Source organism: Atractosteus spatula, chromosome 2, assembly GCF_055471065.1.
Source record: "Atractosteus spatula isolate fAtrSpa1 chromosome 2, fAtrSpa1.hap1, whole genome shotgun sequence".
Classification (NCBI taxonomy): domain Eukaryota; kingdom Metazoa; phylum Chordata; class Actinopteri; order Semionotiformes; family Lepisosteidae; genus Atractosteus; species Atractosteus spatula.
In genome coordinates this window covers 53,143,228-53,168,701 of record NC_142707.1, presented here as the reverse complement: position 1 = coordinate 53,168,701, position 25,474 = coordinate 53,143,228, and the positions used below count along the sequence as shown (strand labels likewise).

The following is a 25,474-nucleotide window of genomic DNA, read 5'->3' as shown; positions in this document are numbered from 1 at the left end:
AATGAAACATTGCCTTTTTCATTTGTGACCACTGTAGATCATTACAGGACCATGACAGCCTTGAAGGACAACAAACAAAATAGAAAGAGGGGACAGATGCAATGTGTTTCACCTTTTATTTGAACCAAGGCTGAATGAACATTAAAATGGAATTCTCGATATCTAAATGATGAAAATCTCAATAAAGTATTTTAGAAACTACGCAATGCCACACCTCCAGCATTCTCACCAAATGACCTAGATGGGTCAAGTGTCTTCCTCTTGTCTCTTGTGCTTTTTGTGTGCTCATAATTACCTGCCTTGTAATGTGAGAGTTGCAATATACACTAATATTGAAACAGGCTAGAATGCCCTGGGGCATCCTATGGCTTCCCTAGACCTTGGACGAAATGTCTTCCAGTCCTGAAGTACTAGTGAAGACTGGATCTGAAGGTTATACTAAGGAGAACAAAGAATTCAGAGCAGGTAGTTTAATGAGCAGGAATTGGTAAAGTGGTCAGGTGGGTTAGTGAAGGAACACTGCTCGATATACTGAATTAAGATAAGATCAGATCAGATCACTTTATTAACCATATACAATTTCTTACATTAGGAATTTGTCTTTTTCCACATACCCCAACTTGTTCTCCATGAGACAGCTTGGGGTCAGAGTGCAGGGTCAGCCATTGTACAGCGCCCCTGGAGCAGTTGGGGTTAAGGGCCTTGCTCAGGGGCCCAACGAAGTAGGATGCCTCTGCCAGCCGCTGGATTTGAGCAGGCAACCTTCCAGCCACCGGCACAGATCCAGAGCCACAGAGCCACCGATCCGCCCCAGAATTACTGTAGGGTTTTAGTCTGTCAGCAATCAGTGCTGTAGAGCTAACACCAATTTAAGGGCAGAATGAATTTAAAACAAATGTATTCTTGCTATTTAAAATGGATTGTGTGCTCACTATTCAAACCTGTCAAGACAAAAAGATTTATTTCTTTTAGACCATCAGAGTAGGAAATTCATCTGAACCCCCGGTTCCCTCATTTCACAGCAGTATCATCATTTTTGTAATTTGGTGATCAAAATATTCACATTATTCTAAATGGGGACCTATGACTGGTTTATTCTTACATTCTTATTGTTTATTTTATTGCTTCCCCACAACGTCTAGATTGAAGATTAAAATTATGTGCTACATAAACATCGAAGTCATAAGTGGTCTCTTTATGCGTGACATTTCCCACTTTATATATACAATTTTCAGATTTTTGCTACTTTTAAACAACATCCCGCAATTGTCTACTGTATAATACACCAGGATTTTTTCTCAGTCCTGAATTTAGTCTTAGTCTTGTCAAAATTACATTTCCAGCTTTACCACTGTTTTCCAATCCTATTGTGGTATCATCTGAGAATATTACTAATTCAATAATTGTACCAGAATTTACATCATGAAAATCAATCAGGAAGAGCAGTTGTCCGCATACAGATCCCTGTGGTACTCCACTAATTACAAGCATTGTAATCCAAGTACAGTGCATGCCAACCATCTGTAAATTGGGAAGTATTAGTTTATGAGCAACTTTATGGAACGTCTTCTGAAAAATCTAAATATTTCAAACGATATCTTCTGCAGATGTACATCATACAAAGTACATTTAAATTAATTAAGAACTACATTTTTATATCCATGTTGATTATCTTTTAGAATCATATTGCCTTACAGATTTTCATCTATAGATATAGTTTAGTTCTAATTATTGTTTCCTTAACCTAGTATGTAACAGAAATAAGATGTATTGGTCTAGAATTAGTTGGTTCCGTTTTGTTACTTGTTTATGGATGGGCACTGTATTAGTCAATTTCTAGTCAGATGGTAGGACCCCTGTCTTGAAAGTCTTGAAAGTGTTGTGTTAATGGTTTATTGTTTCCTGAAGTACAGTAACTAGAATACCTTCAGGCCATGGAGGTATGTTTATCATATGGGCTTCGAGTACCTTTAACACTTCAAAGTTAAGTTCTTAAGTACAGAACTTGTGTTTGTTCGGCATAAGCCTTGTTGTCTATTCTCCTTGGCAAATAGCCTTCATTAAACATAGTCATAAAGTGTTTTTTCTCCTTAAATTATTTAAAATTGTGCTTTCAAATACAATATCTAAATTATTGCCATAAACAATCCGTTTTATATTGATTCCACATCAGCGCTGTCCCCTTCTACGTCTCCTTCGTTTTATTCCATATTTTTAATGTTATGAAATGTCGCTCGTTTACGTGTTAGTTTCTTCCGATAACACAAAAATCACGCATGTCAGATTTTTGTCCGGTAGTACTACCCTCTTCTAAGGAACGGATGTGTCCAAATTTGGACTGAGGGCGGTTCTTGCGAGCTCACCTTGACTAGACAGAGCGCAGGGCATCAGATGGAGGGCGGAGTCCTCCCGAGGAAGTTATTATAATCTTCGCTCTCACTCTCTATTCTTAATTCACCACAAGCGTGACAACGCTACTGGGAGTGAAGGACAGAATTGTTACCCGGTTGCTTACTTTTTTTTTATATTCAGAACAGAGTTTCCCGACATTAAAAGAAAACTAGAAACAACACAGAATGAGGATGCATAACACTGCAGTGCTGCTATTGTGTTTGGGATTATGGATTCCTGTTGCGTTATCGGTGAGTTTAACCAACTCTTTCTAAATTGTTAAAGACTTTCTGTGTTTGAAAACTAAGCAGGAGAAAAGGGTGCGTTTGGTTTGCGGTTGTTGTTTCTTCAGTCTCATTGTGTTTTGGTGGTCGATAAACTGGAGAAACAAGCCTGCAGTGGGGGGAAAGATGAAAGACAAACGGGTTTAATATATCTGTCTCGGAGCTCGTCAGGTGATGGTCTCTTTTGTTAGGTATATACAATTCCTTTGAATGGAAACGGAACAAAGTTATCAGTTGACTGTCACAGAAGGCCAAGCAGAGACGTACAGTAACAACTAACAAAGGGAGTGCACACAACTTTCGAAAACACGACACTTTTTTTCTGCAACATGTTGTATATAAAATCCCTCCACTTCTGTTGTTAACGGTGTTAATAGTAGTAGGACCAGCTTCTTTATTTTTTCGATTTATTTTTTTTTTACTTTTCCGTTTCTGTGTGATGGAAATAAAACTCATAATTGCTTTTCTTAGTTTTCCCCACATTACTCTCTCACAAACATTTTTCAACTCAGTATTGGGAAACTTAAACGAATCCTGTGTATGAGAATTGATCAACTGTTAATTTAACATTCACTGCTTGCATGGTTTGTACTGGCTTGTAAATAGGGCTTTTAACTCCCACGATAGGTTAAATGCGTTTAGGAATGAACTGAAAAGACTACAGTTTAGGATTCCATCTAAAAAATGACATCTTCTCCTCAAAGCCTGGTGTACACGCACGCAGTCTGTCATTCAATTTCAGAACAGCAGAATGCGAGATTCCACGTCGGAGTTTCGGGCGCTTTGAAACTGCACCGCTGTAGTGCGCTTTACAAATTGTTCTGTATTGTGATGTTTATCGGTTTTTGTTGTATTGTTATGTTGGACTTTGCCATAAAACAAATCTCCACAGTGGATGATAAGTCTTTGAATTGAACAGGTTAGAGGAGGTTAAATCTTTACAGACCGAACCCATCTGTATAATCGACAATGCAATATAGTGGCTTTAACCTTGTGTAGCAATAACACGGTTTAGTCAGACTTTACAAAACTGATTCTTCTGTGATTTACTTCCAAGATACTTACAAGAATTTAGACTTTCTGCACAATCGTAATATTGTGCTATTAAATGTTTTGTTTATTGCAGTGTGGGTTTATTACCCTTTAATCTAAGAGTTTGGAGTAAAATGTATATTAAACTCCAGCAACAGAAGCGAGAGCGCAATACATCTAATTTCCTAACATTGGCCGGCTGTCAGAATTGATCTGTTCATTGCATTTAAATTAAGATCCCTCTGTTCATTTCAGATGGCAGGAACATAAAAAGGAACACTTTTTTTTCCCCCTGTAAAAGAATCTATTAGGTCAGTTAGTTGAAAGTTAAATTTGACTATTGAAAAATATGCATGTCCGTTATGCAAAATAGTTAGCAAATTAGATATTAAAATAAATCCAGACCCGCTGTCCATAGACAGTGCAGCCTTTTATTCTGAAGGTCTTGCCAGTCTCTGATTAGCTACTGCTTTGATTAGTAGAAACTTATTGCTTCAGAAGATTTTTTTTCAGAAGAAAAAAAATGTGGACTTTTCCTGTGAAATCTAATTTCCATTGAAACCTCCCCTTTCCCATCTTGGTTTGATGTAACCACATATCTTCCTGCAAGAAGCCTTAAGGCTTCTGTTTAATGTAATTTCAGTAAATGTCAGTGATGAATCATGCACAGTCATTGTTCTTTAATTATGTAATCTGTACATTCGCTTGAGTCTCCTATTATAATGTGCCCAGCGCTTGCAATTATGAGAACTGCTTTGACTCATTATGAGTTTTGTGAAAAGTGTTTATTTTTATTATTTAATTTGTACTGTATTGTGTTTGGATTGGTGTGTGTGGGAGGTATAGGGATTTTTAGTTTGCTTTATTAAAAAACATTTGGTTTGCAGACTCTGAAATGTCATATATTTCTAAATCTGAAATTGAGAGTAGGTCACTTAAACACACTCCTTAGAGATTTTAAAATAACTAATTGTAGAAGTGTTTAGGAGATATTGTCCTAAAAGATGGTAGAGGTAAACTGCCCTGAAACCCTACAAGAAAATATTGAAAATAAAATGGAAATTTACTGCTTTGCATCCCCTGTGTAATTGCAATACATTTCCTGAGACTTTGTTTTTCTTTCCTGAGAGGTTGTAAATTTGTTGTGACTGGATACGAATGATTACCATGTCTGCTCTTCAAGAAAGTGGTCTCCATTTAAATGGCACTTCAGCAATTCTAGGCAGGCTGTGAGCCAGGGTGTTTTTACTGTTGACTGAAGACATTCTTTTTTGTTTTAATGTGACAGATACCTTTCAGTGCCTGGTGTTTAACCTTTTATATGATGTAATTTCTGACTGGTTTAGGCATGCCATTGATATTCTTTGCAACAAAGGTGGTCTTTTTTCAAGAAAGTGGCAAAATAAAGGTTAAGCACAAACTGTATTAAGTAATGTTTTGTCTTAAATCTAAGGTGCATCATAACTTTGAGAATTGATATTCTGTATTGGTTAATTTTAATGTCACTGCATTGGTGTTTCTTGTGGTAATAAAATATTAATAGACCTCAATTAAATTAGAATAATTCTCATGCTCTGTAATGTACAATGACTGACAACCATTTACACCTTTGAGTAGAACTCGTAATTATGCTGATGCTGAAATTCACTTGGTAGCAATAATCTTGGAGAGTGGCGATTTCCACCTTAATGTAGTGTGCAGTAGGTTATACGATCTGCCTTTTGATGCTGTGGTGTTAGGTTCAAAATAACTCGGAAAGCTCTTTCAAGGAGTTGTTAACATCTGATTGACACAGTATGTCCCCGTCTCCCTGTCAAACACTGGGAAATACTAGGCCTAAGGCCGTGATTCAGGGAGTCTTTCTGAATTACCATGCTAGTATAGGTCACTCTGGACTTGTTGTTCTCCATTGATGCAGAATCTGAAAGAGAAGGAGTGTTCAGAACTTAAGAGTCTTAAATTCTAAACACCCCCTCACTTTTGACATGTTTCACATAAAGTACTGTCCTTATAAGACACTGAATTAGTATGTGAAATGACAAGGTTTTACAGGTACCTTAACATTAATTGAAATTTTAATACTATATCAACAGGAATGGATGTCTCTTTCTGTTAGACTGTATTGATAGGCTATTTGATAGACTATTCAGTTGATATTTAGAAAGTAAAGGAACAAGTAAAGGTTTATTCACTTCTGAAAAGAGAAAAAAGAAACGCAATGCTCCAGTTGTGGAGCCGCCTTCTAGTGTCATTTAGAAAGTATACAACTATTCACTGGTAAGAGAGCAGTGTGCTGCACCCTTGTGTTTTTCTAGGACGTGTCCATTATTAATCAGTGTGAGGAAGTTGCTCTTAAATTTAGTTTAATGATATATTTCCAGTATAGCCCAAAAAATGTATAATTATGTAAGTACCTCATGGCAGTTGCATAGATAGAAACCTTACTTTTTATTAAACCGTTTAGCCTGCAGATTAAGTTTGCGGATAAAATTAAGTAAACTTGCTCTGCTAAAAGCTGAGAACCTGCTGCATTTTTTTCTGATTATAAGAAAAGGTACAAATGAGGGGAAGCCATATGGCCCATCTACACTTTTTGGTAGATAGTAGTTAATTGATCCAAGGATCTCATCCATCCATCGCATTAATGGGCTAAAGGAACTATTTTAATACCATTGCAAATGCATCCTTTAACTCACTAATGCTTAATTCACACACAGTGAGTCACTGATAAGATACTGTACCTGTCCTGAAATTACACACTTACAATGTGTCAAAGCTTTACTGTACAAAGGTTATAAAGGGATTACAACTATGAAATGTTTATTTAGGTTTACTGTTAGTGAAGATTTTTTTCTTATTGAAAGGGTGTTCTTTGGAAAAATGTTATTGGGTCTTCGATTATTTTCCAGTCTGTTAATGGTGGAGACAGGAGCATCGATCATCAATCAGATGGTAATGACTGCATGAAAGAACTTTCTGAGTTAGTGATGCATTGAGAAGTTTGGTTCCCCCTCCATAAATCACAGTCTCTTTGTGACCATTATCCTGTGGATGACACATTAGTACATATGTATTTAGGAAGTGAGCATGCAGTGAGTGTTTAGACCCTTTGGTTTCCTGTCTGGATGTTGCTGCTTTGTGTAAGAATTCTACAACTCTGAGACATAATATGAGGTGGGTTATCCATGATAGGACTTTCAGTTAAAACCTTTAAACTATGACCTGCTGTACATGTCCATGTTGTTCAGTGACATTATGTACAGTATTCACATAATAGACTTCCCATTTCTCCACTGTTTAATAAATAAGGAACAAGTAAATGCTGAAGTTACTGCTGTGAGTTAGTCAGACAGTTTCTGCTAATCAGTTTCATACAAATAATCACCAAATGTTTAAACTCCAACCTAAATATCCAGGCTGTTATTCAGGGTGAAAATGAACATTTGAGCTGGTGGAATGGAGTTCGTTACAGTTTGCATTTTTTTTCATTTTGTGTTTTTTTTGACCACGGGATAAATTAAGACGTAACAAACAGAAAAAAAAAATTGGAGAGGTTGGTAATCAAACAGTTTTGGAAGATAGGTGAAAGCATATGACCAGACTGTTGAAGTTTTTGCGTTCTTTCAAGATTTACAAATGAATGAAGCCGTGGGCCTTTTGAGGAGAGAGCTCTTTATGAATTCTATTCTAAATGTGAAAATGTGATTTCCTATCTGTCTTTCAATAGCCCTGTCCTGGACAATAGAATATTTCTAAGTTTAATTTGTTAAAGTCTGAAAGAAATGTCTTCACAAAGATGACTGCTTGGAGTCTTGTATTTAATCAGTTTTAATTAGGTATAATCCAGACACGCTATGTTCATGAGCAGACTCAGGGCCATAATTGTTGTAGATGAATCTTTAATCTCAGCATTTCTTATCAGGCACCAGATAACTTATTACCCTTCCATGTCTCTGTGGACTCTCCACTTTGATACCATAGCATTTTAACAGACTAATGCTCTGTTCTTGCCTGAATTAGATTTGGATTAATGGGGTCATATAAGGACGCCTCCCACCAGATGATCTATTTTCCAGAATTCTGAAGTATATTTGCTGGATTAAAACATTTGGGTGGTTTTCTTGTCAAGTTGCAAGTCAATACTTGTGTAATTGTTTACTTACTATTTTTATGTACATTTGTGAAGATTCCCCACAAGTTGATTTAATTGATTTTCGTCCAACAATCGGTCACGGTGAATGTAAATCTTGCCTCTTCTGCTCCATAAATTAAATTGTATATGTTTTCAATGAAAGTCCAGATCAAAATGGTATTCAAAACCTAAAATGCTTTTTACTGTATCATTAAGAGGTTACATTCAGATCTCCCTCTTAATATGGTATTCATTCACTACTAGATATTATTCATAGTTTTTTGTAACATTGGGGTTATCAGTGTTGTCATACTTTGTCACTGTCTGTAGGCATATTTACATAAAAAGGTCTTTCATTGTGAGGCTTCTATGTACTCTTCAGTCTGTTTCCTGTCTGTAATCAATTTAATCTATTTCATCTTATATGTTAAAGATTATGGCGTTTTCCTACCACAATGGCTTTGTCAATATTTTGCTGTACTGGTTCTTATCTTCTTTAGATGCGGATAATCTCCTTTTCTGTCTATGATCCTTTCCTCCACAGAATATCTTTGGTTCATGGGTTCTTTTTTCACTTGTGTAGATTAATTTTCCAGGGTTGGGAAGGATTTTCAAGATCTGTTTTTTAACGAGTCAGTTTTGTGCAGGATAGGCAGTGCAGAATGCTTGGATGCGGAGGTCTAGACAGTTCCATCTTGATACTAGATTCCCACACCAGATGGGACTCATGCAGTCTGTACCAGTTAGGGTTTGTGTGAACCTTGTGTCCTAGGGGTAGTTAAGCTGGCAATTACGTTTCCATCAACTCTTGGTTCTGCCTGACCTTTAAACGGGCCTTTTTTGTATGAGTTAATCCCTCTTCAGTTCTTCAGTAACAGACCAGAAACATCTGTGAAGACTGGAAGTGGTGGTTTCAAAGGCTCCTCTTGATGATTTGAACTGTGCTCACTCACAGTCATAATTGCGCACACCCACTTGTTCTCTTGATGGAAAACAAACAGGGTTCACCATTACTTTTTTTTCAAAATTCTGTCTCGTATGTTTTATGATGTCTGAGTTCTTCTAGTAGTGCCTGTTTCCCCTCTTGGAATGGAAATATGCAGGAAGTAAACCAAAAATGGAAACAGAAATGTAAAGTCATTTAATAGACTATTGGGCCATCTTGTATTGCCAGTTTGCATCATGGCGTAGTCTACCAGCATCTGGACTTCTGCAGGAAGGACGTGGCTCCATTCTTCCATGTGAAAGTCGATCAATGCACGCCAGGTGGATGGTAGGGTAGTGGAAAGTGGTTCAGGCCATTTCCTGATGTCAGTCCACAATATGTCTGCTGCTCAGCTGAGAAGGCAATGTCACATGGATCCCTCTGTAGGAAAAATACTTTAGCATGCAGTATGATAAATATGACTATTGCAATAACATAAAATAGTGATTGACATTGACCTGGCCTTCACCCTATGAGTGTACTATGTGTACATCCAAACTACACCAGGGAAATGCACCCCACAACATTATGGAAGCACCAGAACACCTTAGGGCTGTAGTTATATAAGTTAGTGTCCACAGACACATGACAAAGAATGATTCATCGATATCTCATTTTTCCAGTGCTCATTAATCAATTGTGTGTGCTCTTTGCACTGCTCGATTGCACGTGTATTGCCAGGTGTGATGAGTGGCTTCTATACTGCAGACTGACTGTGGAATCTCACTCACTCTGTTTTTGATTAAACTGACTACTCATGTCCTGGATTGACATTTGCAGTTCATTGAGCTGCATTGTTCACCTATATTAACTTGTGCATGAATATCGTGTGTGAAGTATGTGCTTCTGCCAGTTGTTGCCCTTTTCTGCTAAGGCCTTTCCCTCTGAGTTCTATGCTGACATCACTTTAGACACTGCTGCTCGTGAAACATCTGCAACTTGGGCTGTCTTGGTCACTCCTGCCAAATACCCCAAAAATTACCACTCTTTCAGAGTCACTGAGGTCTCCTGTTGGAGCCATGCTCGCCATAATTATAGACGACCAGACATTTTTATATACAACCTCGTGTATGCTGGTATGTTATTTGCTTAACAAATGAGCTACACCTACAGTATGTGAATATTTTTGGTGTCCCTATTTACCCAGGTGTTTCCATTTTTATATCCAAGACGTGTGTAAACATGTATGCAAACATGAAAACTAAATTACTGTACATTATTAAAGATAGACCTAGTGAATTTCAACACTTTTACTGTTACCACTACTTTTGTTAAAAAACAGAAATCTTTATCTGCAGAATCTTAATCCTAATATTTAGATGCAATTTCCATTTCCAACAGTAAGGTGATTCTGAGAGTGATGGACACAGTAAAAGATGGTTTGACTTTATCATTCTCTTTTACATAAATGTTTACTCTGATTAAAAAATCATGGGTGAAATAGTAGTGTTCAACACGTGGTAGACAGGATTTCCCGGGCAACGTTTTCTATGCTTTTCCATGATCTCTCTCCATATGGCAGCAGCAAAGCCATCTGCATCCAATAAAACAGGTTAGTAATCTCTTAAATACAGTTCTCCATGAATTTAAAATACTGCTGAGAACACGATGGTCAGTCTTATTACAACAGGCACTGCTAACAAAGATGTAAACATCCTGGAACACAGATGAGACCGGTCTGTATGTGGAAGGTTAAAAACTAAGACCGACCTGACATTGTGAGAGACGTTTATCTTTCATGTGGTGGCTTACTCACTCTGTTGTGTGTCACATCAGCTGTCACATCAGTAAGCTCAGGCCCACCAATATGAATGAACAGACTGTGACCCTGCTTTTACCTTTTTAATGGAATGCCACAAGAAGAAAGCTTCTTGTGACAGTAAATTATACTTTCCAGCCCTGACTGTAGTGTAGTTGGAGAATGCTTTGTCTGTAACATCCTGGTAGGACATCAGAAAGCATTTCTGTTTTATGTTTCATGTCTTTGAGTTGTATCTTCTCGAGGGAACTTTGCTTGAGATTCCAACAGCTTCACAGGTTGGGCCCACAGTTTTGACAGAAGAGCTGTCAATGCAAGTGGCAGTAACTTTGACAGAAATATTTTTAAAAAGGTCTGGACCAAGCAATTGTGAAAGAAGCTTAAACTAAAATGATTTTCACATTGTTGGCGACACCTCTGTATTGGTGTTCTGAGGTATTAGCCTTGGGAGAGAGAAAAAATTGGTCTTTGAACTTTTTTTAATAAACACTGTTTAAAATGATTGCATATGTGGTTACAGTCTAATAATTTACAGTGAAATCAAATTTTAACCTTAATTATTTAAGGTATTCAATGGTGGTAATGTCTTTGGAAAAATATTTTTAGAAATCAAACCAATATTTTTGGTCATTATATACTCTAAAGATAAATGTAGAAAATGAGTATATATGTAGAATACCTTCCTGTTTTGTATGTTTACGTAGGCCTTTCTTGTAAGCTTGACATTCCTCCTGCAATTTCAGAAAGCTGCACAGTGCTCCGAGTCCCAGCTGTTTGAGGTAGCATTGTTCCATTCTACCAATTCTAGGGTGATGCCCAGGGTTTCGCAGGTTGAAACAAATGCATTTCATCAGCAGCACAGTTTATAGTTTTACTGGAGCCGATATGAGCTAAAGTATTTCAGAATTCTTTACAGTCTCTAAAAGTTTCTTCCACTCTTTCATTTTATTTCTGCAAGGATTTTGCTCCTCTGGCACGATGTGTGTTCCGATGTCTTTTTCCCCAATCCCCTCCTGCGGTGTGAGTCTTTTGTTTGCCGGAATCTCATCTCTGACTAAGACCTCTGCATACCTTAAACCCCAGCTAGCTGATCCACTTGGGTGATGACAAGGGCTGTCATCAAGACCAATATAGTATAATTCCCATCTTGATAACTGCACATTCCATGGGTGCCATTGATGGAGTCCTTCAGTGCTCCCATTTATATCAGCAACGTGTTTCCTATACATTCATGAATCCTTGCCAGGATGCTCTGTGTTGAGAGTACTAGGAAAGGCAGGGCCGCAGACACAGCATATCTGGCTCATCTCAAATAAAGCTGTGAGGAAAGGGATTAATTTTGTAAAACAGATAATGATTATAATGATGATTCAGTGTAGCAATATTTGTCTCTTGCAATTATGTCACAGGCTGAGATAACCATTGAAGTTATTTCTTGTCTTTAAGTGATGAAGTCTTTTTCAATGTGAGTCTTTATGTACAGAGACATGTAAGGTGCATACCTGGCACTTGCAGTGGAGATTTCAGCCAGACCGAAAGCAATTGGTTCTTCCACGCCTTCAAATATTGCAGTAAGCTACAGAGAAATTTTTCTTTCATTGCTTGATGAGCAGAATATAGTTTTTAAAAAAGAATATTAAGTATTGCAGTTATCTCTTTGACAAGATTGCATTGCACCTGTTTCACAGCCTAAATTATTAGCCTCGGTGATTATCCTGGGGCCTTTAAAAGCACTGTAGTTCTATTGTAAAAAAAAAAAAGACAGGGTGGGACATGCTGTATAGTTTTGTGTGCCAGAAAAGCTTCAGATTTCTTTACCGCAAAGGTGGCGTGAAGAATGAGTCATCAGATAGCTGACGCTTGTTCACTGATCAGGATATAAATTGCTTTATGGTTTAACATTTCCAGAAGCATTTGATAAATTTCCACGAACATTTTCTGCTGTTGATTTCACAAAGTTTAATCCACCCTTGCCGGGCAAAAGGAACCTGGTCAATTTTTTGCAGCCGGCTGCACGCAGTGTATTTTGTTTGGTAAAATGTACAAGGCTGTGGCTTTACTGAAGGAGAAGGGAGGGACCTGGAGAGAGCAAATAACTTTGGTTTTGTGTAATGAAGCCAGTTTCATGGAAGGGAACCTGAGGTTTAAAAGAAACTGAGTCCCCTTCTCAGTCCTTTCTTTTGTTCATTAGCCAATGACTTCTATTGCAGCTATCATTTTATTGCAAGGCTCCAACGGGAGCTTTATAAAGCAGTGAGCTCTACCTGGTTTGGTCAGGGCCAGAACTGGCATCGTTTCCATGAGTTATATATGCAGCCTTGGAAATGGGCCTCTTATTCATTAAAAGCTATTTTCCAATAGATGAATACAGTACTGTAGTACAGTGTATATAATTGGGAAGAATTCTTTCTCTGCTTCTTAGCAATAAGGACTTCACTTGATAGCAGGCAAATAAGTCAATAAATGATTTACCCAGGCCATCTGAACACAGAGACTGATTTATATTTATCCAGAACTACATTTTTTATGACGGATCATTTCAGTCTTTGTTCGGCTTAATTACAACATTAAAACCTTTAGTGGCAGAGCACATTGCATATAGAGGCAGCACACCTCTGTATGATACATTAGAAGGAATTCTCAAGAATAGTCTGAGCACAATAGAGTATTTAAATTGTTTGTTGTTGTGCTGATCAACTTCATGGTTTTTATGGCAGTGGGTATGGACTCTCTTTTGCATTTACCTTGTAGATTCTTGCCAATTTTCTGCTGTAGAACATGTTAATCTTTCAGCATATTTTAAATGAGCAAATAACTATACTATGGTCTTTCTCTAAAGCTTTACTAATTATGCTTCCATTTTCCTAAGTCCCATACTAATGGCCAACTTGCCAGTACCTGTCCCTTATTCGTTCCCCATCAATCGCTTTGTGCAATGGAATCTTTGATCAGTTCACAGCCCTCCCCTGAGGATGAGGTGGGACTTAGTTGCATAATGTCACTGAGTTTTGGAAGGTATTACCACATCACAGCTAATATTCAGGTCTCAGCATGACATCTGATAAAGCTAAGTAAAAAAACAAAAAAAATGTATTGCTCAGCTTTCAGGTTTAGCTTTCTCAGTTAAAGTTCTTCCGATACTACCTTTTCTTGCTGTATATCCTTTGGTCCTTGTTTATTCTGTTTCAGATTGATTTAAAGGACTTGGAAGAAAAGCACATTTCTCTCTGGAATTTTTTTAAAAGATATTCCTTTATCCTTGACTCCTAGGTAAAGCTGATACAACTAAAGAGATCACATTGCATAGAGATACACCTACATGTAACCGCACAAGGCTGGTTAAGAGCTGCAGCACCAGCCCATAGTCTCAGCCTGAATACCTTTCAGAACATAATCCCAATGACCTTTGCACTAAATAGGCCAGAATGTTTTTTTTACACGAGAGAGAGATCCTCTTGGTCTTGCATGCATTAATTTAAATTTAATATCAGTTCCCAAATCGCCAAGGACTTGTCTAAGGTTGAACGCTGTAGCAGCCTTTCAGCAGTAACCCTAAACCTTTCTGCTGTTCCGTTTTATGTTTGGCTGTTAAACCTGAAACATCTTGAAAGGTAATACACCAGGATAATAAAGAAGGCTGTTGATTGTTGCCAGCAAGGATAAAGCTGCTGCTGTTGAGTTGAGTATTCTAGATCAGTGGCAGACAAAGGCTAAGGAGCCTCAGCATTTAATAGTCTATCCATACATTTAACCACTTCATCCAATACAGGGTCTTGGGGGGAGCTGGTCTCCTTTTAGAATTGTGCCAAGAGGGGCATGCACTTATGTGCCTTGATAGGTTTTGCAAAACACTGCAAAACCAGCCAGGCAGCCTACATCTCCAACACTGAGAACACTTAAGACACTGAGAAAAACTGCTAACTGCATTTCTCCAGACAGTCTGTTGTAAAACTGTAGCTGGGGGTGTTTAGGAGTATCTACACCAGCGGTCATTTAAGGGGAGGTTCTACTTCTCTTTGCAATTTAAAGTTAAGAAAATGTGAAAGATGTGTGAAAATGTATAAAACCTATTAAGAGTGAAAATGTGAATGTTACTCAATGGCAAGGTCAGCTCCTCACCGATAGGATAGTGCACTGCTTGTGGATGTTATTCAGTCACCACCGGGAGAGGTGGAGAGGTCACTGTTTTTAAGATTTTGTTTTAAGGTCACTTTTTTTTAAGCCTCCAGGCTCCCTTCTATCCACAGGCTTCATACAGGCTTCATGCTCTGCCCCTTCCCCTGTCACCTGATGCTGAAAATGTTTTTTTATTGGATGAGTGTTTTTTGAAGTAAGCAAGACCATAATTATCTGCTTCCTCTAGGCTTCAGTCTGGCCTCTGCTGTGCATGTGCAACAGCAGGTGATCTCGAGGATGAGAGAAGCCATTTTTGGAAGACTTGTATGGTAGTTTGAGGATTTCCAATTCAGACAGACTTATACCTTTTAAATTAGGATGTGAAATGATAAAGGAGAAGTTCAAACTCAGACTAATTCTGAGCTTCTTGTTGTGGTGGACAAATTGGCGTGGGGATAGGACCTCCAGATTTAACTGTCTTGTGAGAAATGTCTCTGAGCCATTTTGTATGCAGTCAGATAGGTGGAATGTATGTTCTGATTTAATCAAATAAGCGAACAGTGTTTAGAAAGGCATAAGGTTTAGACAATTAAAGGGAAATGGCAGATGTATTAAATTATTTCACTCTGGTATTTACCAAGGAGGAAATAAATGTTACAGGTATGAGAAGCACTTAAGCACATTTTCAGAGCCTAATGGTATATCGTCTGGGCCAGATGGTATTCAGCTTAAATAAACACTTATAAACCGTTACCAAACCACTTCAACAGTCTCTCAAGATGGGGGTAATACCCACTTACTGGAGAATGAACGTAGTTTTCATCCATAAACAGTGTGACAAATCTCAACCAACTAATTATAGACCAAAACATCTTCTATTACATGCATGTTTATGGAAACTGAACTAGAGGAGCATCTGCATGAGATTAAGATCCGAGAAGTTGGTCAACATAGTTTTAGAAAGGTAGATCTTAACTAAACTTTTTGAAATCTTTGAGAAAGCAGAAACATTAATGGATAAACAGCATGCATTGTGGTGTAATTGGATTTAAAGCAAAGTTGTGTTTATGCACCTCATAAATAATTATTTGCCAGAATTGCATGCAATAGACATTCAAGGAAATGCGTTCCTGGATTGAGAACTGGCTAAAGGATAGAAAACTGAGTATGGGTAAGAGGTGAATATTCAGTAAGGGGGATCTGTATTAGTATTACTGTATTTCTTAATTGATTTCAAATATCTAGATTCTTGTATAGTTAGTGAACTATAGACGATTGTGGCCACTGTAGATGTAGCAAAGGAAATTGGGGGGGGAAAAGTAGACAGAATTCAAGACAGGCAAACACCTGGCAGATGGCATTCATAGAGTACAGTGTATTTACACGGAGATATCAAAGCCATAAAGTTATTGCTTCTCTGGAATCATTCCTGGGCTTAAAGGAATAGCCTAGGCTAACAAGCTGAAAAAAACTGAACCTGAACAGAAAAGACCTTCTGAGGACCTGATTCAAGTCTTCAAAACCCTTAACGGAACTGAAAGTCAACCCAGCAGACTTCTTAAGAATGTAGCGAATGAAGAATTAGAGGCCACAAGTGAGAACGTATCCTTGAAGAAGTGCCCCCTGTTCCTGCTTTTAAATGCACATCCATGGAAAGATTTGCCTGAGTCTGGAGAAAGCGATCCACTCCTGTTTTGAAGCCGATACCCTGGCTTCTTTTAAGAAATGAGAGCCAAACAGGCTGGATGGACCAAATGGATTTTTCTTATTTTTACCCGCTCTTATGTTCTTAAAGAAAATGTGTTTTTGGCTTATCTTTAAAAACCATGTTTATGAATACAAAGATTTTCTTTGCAGAAAAACTGGGACATTATGTAAGCCATAACAATATTTATAAATGAGTGCAAGTATATGTCTTTCATCCAACTTTTTGACAGGTGCCAAGTCTCCTTTTTTATCCATTTTGTTGAATACGTCACTCTTTTGTACATTGTGTATGACAGAGCTGAGAAAATCGCAAACATTTAAAAGGATGACTCTAAGGAGATCCTTCTTTGTACACGAACTACTACAAAATAGTTAAAGGTACCAAGAGGAATATAGATTACTAGGATTTTTGGGGCTTCCAGTCCAGAGAGCTAGCCTGAGAGGCATTCAGAAACCATTCATCCCAAGAGTCTGGCCTCCTCCACTTGAGTCACATGTCTCAGGGCTCTGCAACAAGGGAAATAACAGAGCGCCTTGTGCCTTAAATACAGCTCCAGCTCCTGGCTCCAACCCCTTGAGCTTGTGAGTGGAGAAATGGAGAGAACCCAGGCCTTGCTCTTCGGACAGCAGTCAGATTTAACACACGATTCAAAGAGAATGCTTGGCTTCCCCCCCACTATAGCAATCAGACCACCAGTCTCAGATTGTTTTTGTTCACCTGCTGCTGAAACAGACGGGCTCCAAGAACGATACCGAAGGCTGTAAATTATCATTATCATTATGAATATGTTTTATTTCCTGTTTTATTATCACAAGCACAAAGACTTTCCTTCCAAAAAATTATCATTAAGTTAAAAGACAAAAGTCAGTGACATAAAAGGTTGGTTCTGGGAAGACTAAAACAAGGAGACCGCTCTCTCAAAAGTGATTTGTTTTCATAATATTTCAAAAGCATTGCAATTTGCTTAGGCAGTCATGCAGCTCATGGGAACTGTTGCACAGACCATGCCTGCCATCTCGCATCTCTTCAAGTTTTCTCTTGGGCTCAGTTTTTGGCCAAAGATTAGTTATAGGCGAATGCCATATGAGACCAATATCTTGAAGATAAGGTACCTGAATGTAAACACCCTCAGCTGTAATAGTGCATTGGGGATTTTAACAAAACACTACAGTGAAACTGAAATGTGTACTCTAGTGTTCTTTATGAAAGACGTTTCTCACATATATGTGGGGTTGAAAATCCAGTCTCCTTTCTGTTTAGGTCTTCTGCACAAAAGCATTCCTTGCACCGTGCATTAATGTGTTCTGTTTAGTTCTAGTTTGGCAGATTTACACAAAGCTATAATTGAACTGAGTGGCGATGAGAATGTTCAGAGTTGTGAAACCCATATTGCTTTCACTTTTATACCCCTAATGCACACAATGTACTGTATACACCTCTATACAGACAAGAAAAGTGCCACTCTATGTATGTTTTTGATTAAATTCTGTAATAAACATACAGAATTTGTAAACTGTTGTTCTTTAATGACATCAATTTAACACTCAGGATTGGCCATGAGTGATTTAAAGGCACTTTATTAAAGGGGGGGGTGTAAAATAGTTTTTACAAAACACAGAAGTCTGCGTTTTCCCAAACTTCAACAATATTCTTGAAGCCATCCTGAGGTATAGTTGCCTTAAATGTAGCTGGGGTGTGATTTATTAATAGTTTGGTTACCCCCAAAACTGTGTTCCTAGACTGACAGCTTGCACCAGTACAGGTTGTGGACATTGTCAAAATGTTTGTGGTAAGAGATATTTTGCAAATGATGGTGTGTATTTTAGAGGAAATGTTTCATTTATTACAAGATATGCACCCATGTCACTAAAGATGAAAGTGTTGTAAGATTACCATATGAGCCCTGTCTCAATCATTGTTAAATTATTATTCACCAGAATTCAATTCCTCCTGAAGACCTGGATGGCTCATCAGATGATGAAGATTTCTCTGGTTCTGGAGATGGCACTGGTAAGTTTTGTCTGTGTGCATTGACAAAGGGGAGGATGCGATTAGTGGAGACCTTAAAAAATTCCTTCCTAACTGTATCTAAAAAAAACAAAGAGCAGTAAATAGGAGCCAGAGGTTCTTAATGGCAGCTCTTACAGAGCAATCCAAGACGAGGCAAAAGCTCCAGGATACTCTTATCCAAGATGCTCTTATTTGGATCCTTCACATTTTGTGCACTACATCTGATAAGTAGGATATTCTTTATGCGCCATTGAGACTTAATTATCCTGACAGGATTTTATTAATTTTATCCTCACAGACTGTTACCAAATAGCCCTGATAGCAGATTAGTTCACCTCTACCTCAACCAAATGTAGAAGGTAAACCTCTGTATTATATGGGAATGACTGTTCTTCTTGCTGCTTGCAGTGAGTTTACACTTCCTGTAAATCCTAAGAGCTGTCTGAATTAAGGCATAACCCAGGTGAACTGTTGCTGTCATTTGTAGACCAACAGCATGTGCACCAACATTCATTCCTCTGAAGAGGCTGCTTCCATCAATCATCTTTCACTATGTAGAGCTTGCTAAGGAAAGAATAAGCTGTTATTGTGCAGTCAGTTCTCATGGAATATGAAACTTACTGACCCATTCCTGCAGCTTTGGAGAGGATGAGTCATTGCTCTGGGCTACAGTAGGCAGTAGAATTAGAAGGGCTGTGTAAAATGACATGTAAATACCTAGGGAATAGCATTTAAAAAGTTAATCATCCACTCATGTTTTTTCTAAGAGGAACCATAATCTGCTTCTATTGAAGAATTTCTGACCATGTAGTTTAAACTTTTTATGTGGTAGTAAATAACACAATCAGTAAATGACAGTAGATTAAAAACTTGTGAATTTGTATTTAGAAAAGCTTGTACACCTGAAGAGACAATTAGAAAAACAGTCCTGACAAACAGGTAGGTCAGACAGATAAAGGTACAATTTATTTAACAAACATCATTCAAAACTAGGAAGAGCACATCTGTCCATGATCTGATTTTAATAAGTAATTTCACACACAATTAGATGCCATGTAAATATCTATTTGTAATATTGTTTAGCTTTACAGTTGTTTTTTTTCCCATTCCCAGTGTTTGATACCCCAACTCCCTCTGGAGACGAGCTTCGTTTGAATGTCACCGCAACTCCCATAGTCTTGAAAACAACTGAATCTTATTCCCCGAAATCACACGAGGCTGGAGAACAAATGACCACATCATTGGCCCCTGTTTCATCAAGCAAAGTTACGACCACGCCTGTCTCTACAGCATCTCCTGATACCACGGTGATGCCACAGATCCCCGTTCAGGAGCCCACCTCTGCCAAACCAGAAGCAACAACCCAGGACATCACCTCCCCTCCTATTGTTGATGTGGCCACCTCTGCGCCCAGTGCTGCAGACACCCCTCTTGGCAGCACTACTGCTGAAATGGATTTCCCACATTCTGAGGACCTCGAGCCCACTACTGCAGCTCACAGCACTTCAGCCACTCTCCCCAGTGATGATCAAAGTGCTGATCCTTTCGTGAAGGGGACTTCCGTCGTCACTGTGGCTGTGCCTTCACAGCCGCCTACCACTGCTGGGGCCGAAGATGTGACCTTCAGAGAAGACTCGGTCCTGTCTTCCACCATCCCCGTTCACACCACACAGCCCTCCATCGAGCTCCTTCCAGAGAATAATGAAATTCATCCGAATCCCAGAATGGTCAACGAGGCAATAAATTCCAATGTGGCCACAGTCAAACCAGAAAAACCCATAGAAAAGGTACAGAATAATATTTGTCTGAAGTTCAGGTTCAAATGCACCTGTTTTGCCCTTTTTAAATAATTATAAGGAAGCACCTATAAAATGAACCTTTGAAGCATTTAGATAGCTTTTAATTGAATTGGCAAATCCCATATATTCATATTGTCAGTTTTATTTTTTACTCCTCTGGCTTGCTCCTTTGTTATTTAGCCTGTATTCCTCACCTTTTTAATATAATTCAGTTTTATTCTCCTGTACGTTTGCATGCATTAAATATATTTTTAATCATCAGTTGTAAAGCCTCTGCACAATTCCTTTGTCGCAGAGATGCGAATAAATAGAAATTCATGTTGGTCTGGGATGGAAAAAGTAAAATGGCTTTGTACTTTGTCTTAAAGGTTGATTCTGACATATACTTTGCGGAAGAGCGTCCTTTAGATTCTGAAACATCAGAGCAGGCTGCAAGTGAAGGACTCCTAGAAAACAAAGAGGTGCTCGCAGGTAAAAATAAATCTGTTTTATTGCAGTTTGTCATTGGTGATCCTTTGTTTTCCCATTTCATCTTAGAATCTTGATCTAAAAAAAGAGGAGACATGTTCTTAGTATGAAATTCATGAAAAGGTTTCTTACATCATTGTGCCACAAACATAATGAAAAGCTAGTATTGTTTTTTTGTACCAACATTTTTAATTGTTTTTAATTTAACAAACATAATTGTGTAGATTTTTACTTTGGGGAGATAGTTGGACTAAAACAGAAGATTCGCCCAATAAGACATTACAAAAAGAAATGGTTAATTACAAATTGCTCCTTGATAAGAATACAATATACTGCACTTGTATTATAAGACATAGTATGCACAAAATGTTATTCTTCATATACAATACTTGCCACGGGACCAGCTGGGCAAACTGCTGCTGAGAAACAATTTGGCATATGCAGGTTGTAATATTGCCTAACACAATCAGCTAAATCGAACTTGGGTTACAAAGTGTTTTTAATTAACATGGGAATAAAATGTAATTTAGGGTAAAATGTTAATCATTTTCCAACAAATTACAGAAAAGGCAGGAAAACAGTAATGCCATGGGTATAAGTATTAGAAGTTTGTATATTTAAGTTTCATATTGTTTTTTGCAGGTGTTATCGCTGGTGGAATCATTGGTCTTGCATTTGCTGTACTGCTTGTAGCCTTAATGGTGTACAGGATGAAGAAAAAGGATGAAGGAAGCTATGCTCTGGATGAACAGAAACATTCTAATGGGGGCTACCAGAAACCACAAAAACAGGAGGAGTTTCTTGCATAAACTACTGGGACCAATACTCTTCTTAGGTCTTAATTTCTGTCCCTGAAATATTTCTTCTTTGTGTCTGTTTTATCAAGTGACAGACTTGTGGGCACAGACTTAAAACTTGGTCCTGCAGCCCAAGTCATTTCTGATGTTTTGGAGGAGAATTTGGATGAATCTTGCGCTTATTTAAATAAGCGAGCCTAAAGACACACTGAGCTTCTGACAAACATGGATTTTTCTCTAATTTTTTTTTAAAGAAACAGTCTAGTTTATGATTCTTCTGTGATTTTTTTTTCTGTTGCTGTTGAACTCAATTCCTGTGCTTGCCAAAAGGGAATTGGAAAACCGGTTACAGATTGCTTTTTTCCAGTACAACATTAGCATTTGTTTCATCGTATGGCTTTAACTCTGATTGGTACTTTTTTCCCCTCAACATACACAAAGGTGATTTTTTTTAGAAGAATGGTTCAGCATCAAACCCATTGATGCATATCCTGGCTCAGCAGTTGTCGCAAAGGATCAAAATTCTCATCTTTTTCCACAGATGACGGCAGTAGAGCACATTTTGCACATCTAGGCAGGTGCATGAGGTAGACTTTCATACTATCAGGCATTGCATGATTCAGTTTAATAACTTCCCTATTCCTCCAAGAGTGGTTTGTCCAAAGAAGCTGCTGCTTCTGTCTTGGAATACTGGTTTCTGTATATCTTTTCTACACGGAGCATCCTTGTTTAGACTTGAGATTTTGTTTTAGTTTAGGAGACCACCTGTCTTTATTATAGGGCTATTATTTTAGCCTTCTAGCTATCATGGAGACTTGCTGAAAAATGAATCCATGTTTCTGAAGCATTGCAAAATTCTAATTGAGACATGCAGTGCAGATTTTACAAAAGACATTTGGCAGAGAAAACACAGATAATTATTAGAAACTGGATTTAAATTGTGGAGAACCTTCAACTGCGATACATAAATACTCTTCCAAGCACGTTTCTGTATTGGAACAGCAATGCATTGAATTGCCCAATAGTATTTGTCAGCAAGTTCCAGACTTTGTTGGGAACTGTACACAAAGGACCTAAATAAAGCTTTTTCTCTCTGCACCAAAATCCGATTACTGCCATTGATAAACATGATGTTGTTTTGAGGCTTTCTTCTTTTGGCTACATTACTACAGTACTATATTAAATGGAGTAAAACATAATAGTATGGAGATTAAGTGTATTTTCAAGTTGAACTGGTTTCTTGAACCAATGTGGTATGCTAACATCACATTTTGTTATGGCTGCTGCTTTTTAAACTTCAAAGAATTACAGCAACTAGTTGGTAATGAGTTTACAGAGCCAGATCATTTCAATAAAGCCTTGATTCAAGAAGTTTTTGACCATTTTTGTTTTTGAATGATCACTATACTGTTTGCCATTACAAACACAACAAATGAGTATTGAATCCAATATACAGTCGATAATATTATGTGAAAAGTGCCCATTGCCTAATCAAAATCTGTAGTATCCCGGTGATACAACTCTTAAAGGACATGATTGTGAAAAGGTTTTAAAGTTATTGTGGCACACCTGCCACAAGTGCAAACTTTGCGCTTAACAGTCTTAGATTATTGCATTTTTGGAAGTCACGATGGGATGCAATATGGGAAGAGTATGGTTGTTGTACCACAAGAATGTAAAATGTAATTAATGGTGTAAATAGTTGTACAACCGTTTGAATGCCAACAATGGATACCCCCTAATCCACTGCTGTGGACAAAAGCATTATCTTTTTATTTTAATGTGTATATTTTTCTTTTTCTTACTGTTATGGACTGATACACTGTTTTTTGTAATGTCGTGCCACAGCCCTTTTTATATTCACTGCTGTATTCGCTATAACAGGTAAAAAGTGTCAAATTCCTTTTATCCTCTGTGCTTTCACTTCTCATAAAAGGTCGGACTATGCAAGTATGATACAAAATGCCTTAAATTGAAGTTTTCTAGATATCTGAAAATAAAATTGAGTAGAATACTGTGGAGAAATTGATAAGTCTGATAAGACTGAAGAGCATAAAGACTAGTCCTGAGCTGATTTTTCTGCAGTGCAATGGATAATTTTTATATTTGGCACAAATGAACTTTTTATATATTTGGCTCAAACTTGGAATTGTATAAAGGTTTCTATTTATTTGTGAGTTTCACAATCATGCAATAAATCTGAACATTATCACAATGAAATGGCAGTGCATTTTTCTTTGTAATGTTTTCATATAATTTTGTATGTTATTGCTTATGTACTTCTGAATATGACATTTACAAATAATAGGTAAATGAACTACAGTGAATCTGTAAATAATGCAACAGTTTTCTCCTAACAATCCCTTAGTATTTAACCATTGAACCATTCTGCCCGTCTAAAAAAGCTTATGGTTTAAGAAGAGAAACTTTCAATGGTATCCACCATCTTTTCAATCATTAGAAGTAGTTATTTAATACTGCCTTTGTGCCTTTGTTCCTGTTCAATCTTTTGATAGTTTTTAAAATTGCCCTCTGGCTTCCTTACTGATCAAGTCAACTGCATCACCAAACACCCCTCTGCGCAAAGATACAAGACAAGATAGCTCAAATAGCTCCTTTAATACGCCAACAATGATTCTTAGAGATTAAATCTTGCTAAATTGGATTTTAAGTGAAGGAGTAATCTCATACAGATACAGGTATACAGTCACTTTGAGGGGGAATACAGTATAGGTGAACTTGTTTTTTTTTCTTGCTCTGGTGTCACCGCTGTGAATGCAGCAGTAGAAATTCTGTTACAACTCTGGGTTTATTATCCATACTGTTCTTTCCGTCTGTATAAAAAGCTTAATGAGAGGTATTTCTCAAGCTTTCTTTCTTTTTTTAAATTGCATGCAAAATTCTCTGGGTAAGGTGAAGACATTTCCAGGAATTAATCACAACATGTGTGATGTCTCTTCACATACTTGCTTAGGCTCATGGTGATCTCACTGTGAGATGCACCCATCCGCCACCTGACATCGACTCTCCAATGGGGTACCCTTTTTAAAACATGTCAATAGGTAAAATGGTTCAGTAGGAAATGTAGGTTGGAGATGCATGTCTGTACTTTAAAAAATAACAGTATTAAAGCTGTTTCTAAACAAATTTGTTCTGCAATTTTGTCTTACTTACAGTAGATCAGATATGACTGCTGTGTGACAGTCAGGCACCTTCAAGCATTCTTTACCTAACACAGGATGTTTTTCAGACCATTACATTGAATTCCATTCCTTGCATTTACTGTGTTCTTGAGATTTATTCATACTCCACATTAATTTATTGCTTGGACAATGTTCTGTTCAAAACAACTGTAATCAAAGATGTACTATAACTTTAATAGCTTTACACAAAGCAAAGTCATGTTTTTCTTAAGACCCAAAAACACGAAGATCTCATTCATTCACACCTCTGTGGTTAATGTTTTGTAAATGCTCATGAATGGAGTACGTATTACAGTGACATGATGCCTCGTGTAGTGTTATGAAGTTTGGGCACTTCTGAGGGAGATATTTGACCATTGTTCCAGAAGGAGCTGCTCACAGTTTTCAGGCCCATTTCTGTGTGTCCATTGCCCCCCTGTGATCTAACCAACAATGTGTAATGTGTAATTGGGTTGAGGAGATTGAGATAGCCCGTAGAGTACATTTATTATGAGAGATATTTTCTCCACCAATTAATTGCAGTACCCACCTAAGTGATGCACAAGAGCAGTTATTTGCAGCCCCACTACACAGAGTTTAAACAGGGCATTACCCTTATACTTTCAGAAAGCAGTGTAGAATCTTTAATGATCAGGCACTCATGACTTTGGTTTAACTTCAAATTCAAAATATAGCATCTCCTTCAGCACAGTGTCCCTAGACACCACACTGGAGCATTGGTTTGGAACAGAAGAAAGACCGTCACCTACTGGTCCACCAGCACCATTTGCAGTAATCCCCATCAATATGG

General features: G+C 37.8%; 1 protein-coding gene across 1 annotated transcript; it reads left to right on the top strand.

The window, feature by feature from the left end:
* Positions 1 to 2,389: 2,389 nt before the first annotated feature.
* Positions 2,390 to 23,696, top strand: LOC148839869 (syndecan-1-like). Its single transcript, XM_088909209.1, has 5 exons — positions 2,390 to 2,642; positions 18,345 to 18,417; positions 19,531 to 20,204; positions 20,585 to 20,687; positions 21,327 to 23,696. The coding sequence occupies exons 1-5, from the start codon at positions 2,577 to 2,579 to the stop codon at positions 21,491 to 21,493; spliced, it is 1,083 nt and encodes a 360-aa protein (XP_088765335.1). The 5' UTR covers positions 2,390 to 2,576; the 3' UTR covers positions 21,494 to 23,696.
* The last annotated feature ends 1,778 nt before the right edge of the window (positions 23,697 to 25,474 follow it).

Coding starts and splice junctions, on each gene's coding strand:
- LOC148839869 (XM_088909209.1), top strand. CDS start 2,577: ATGAGGATGCATAACACTGCAGTGCTGCTATTGTGTTTGGGATTATGG. Junction 2,643..18,344: donor GGATTCCTGTTGCGTTATCG/GTGAGTTTAACC, acceptor ATTATTCACCAG/AATTCAATTCCTCCTGAAGA. Junction 20,205..20,584: donor CAGAAAAACCCATAGAAAAG/GTACAGAATAAT, acceptor TTTGTCTTAAAG/GTTGATTCTGACATATACTT.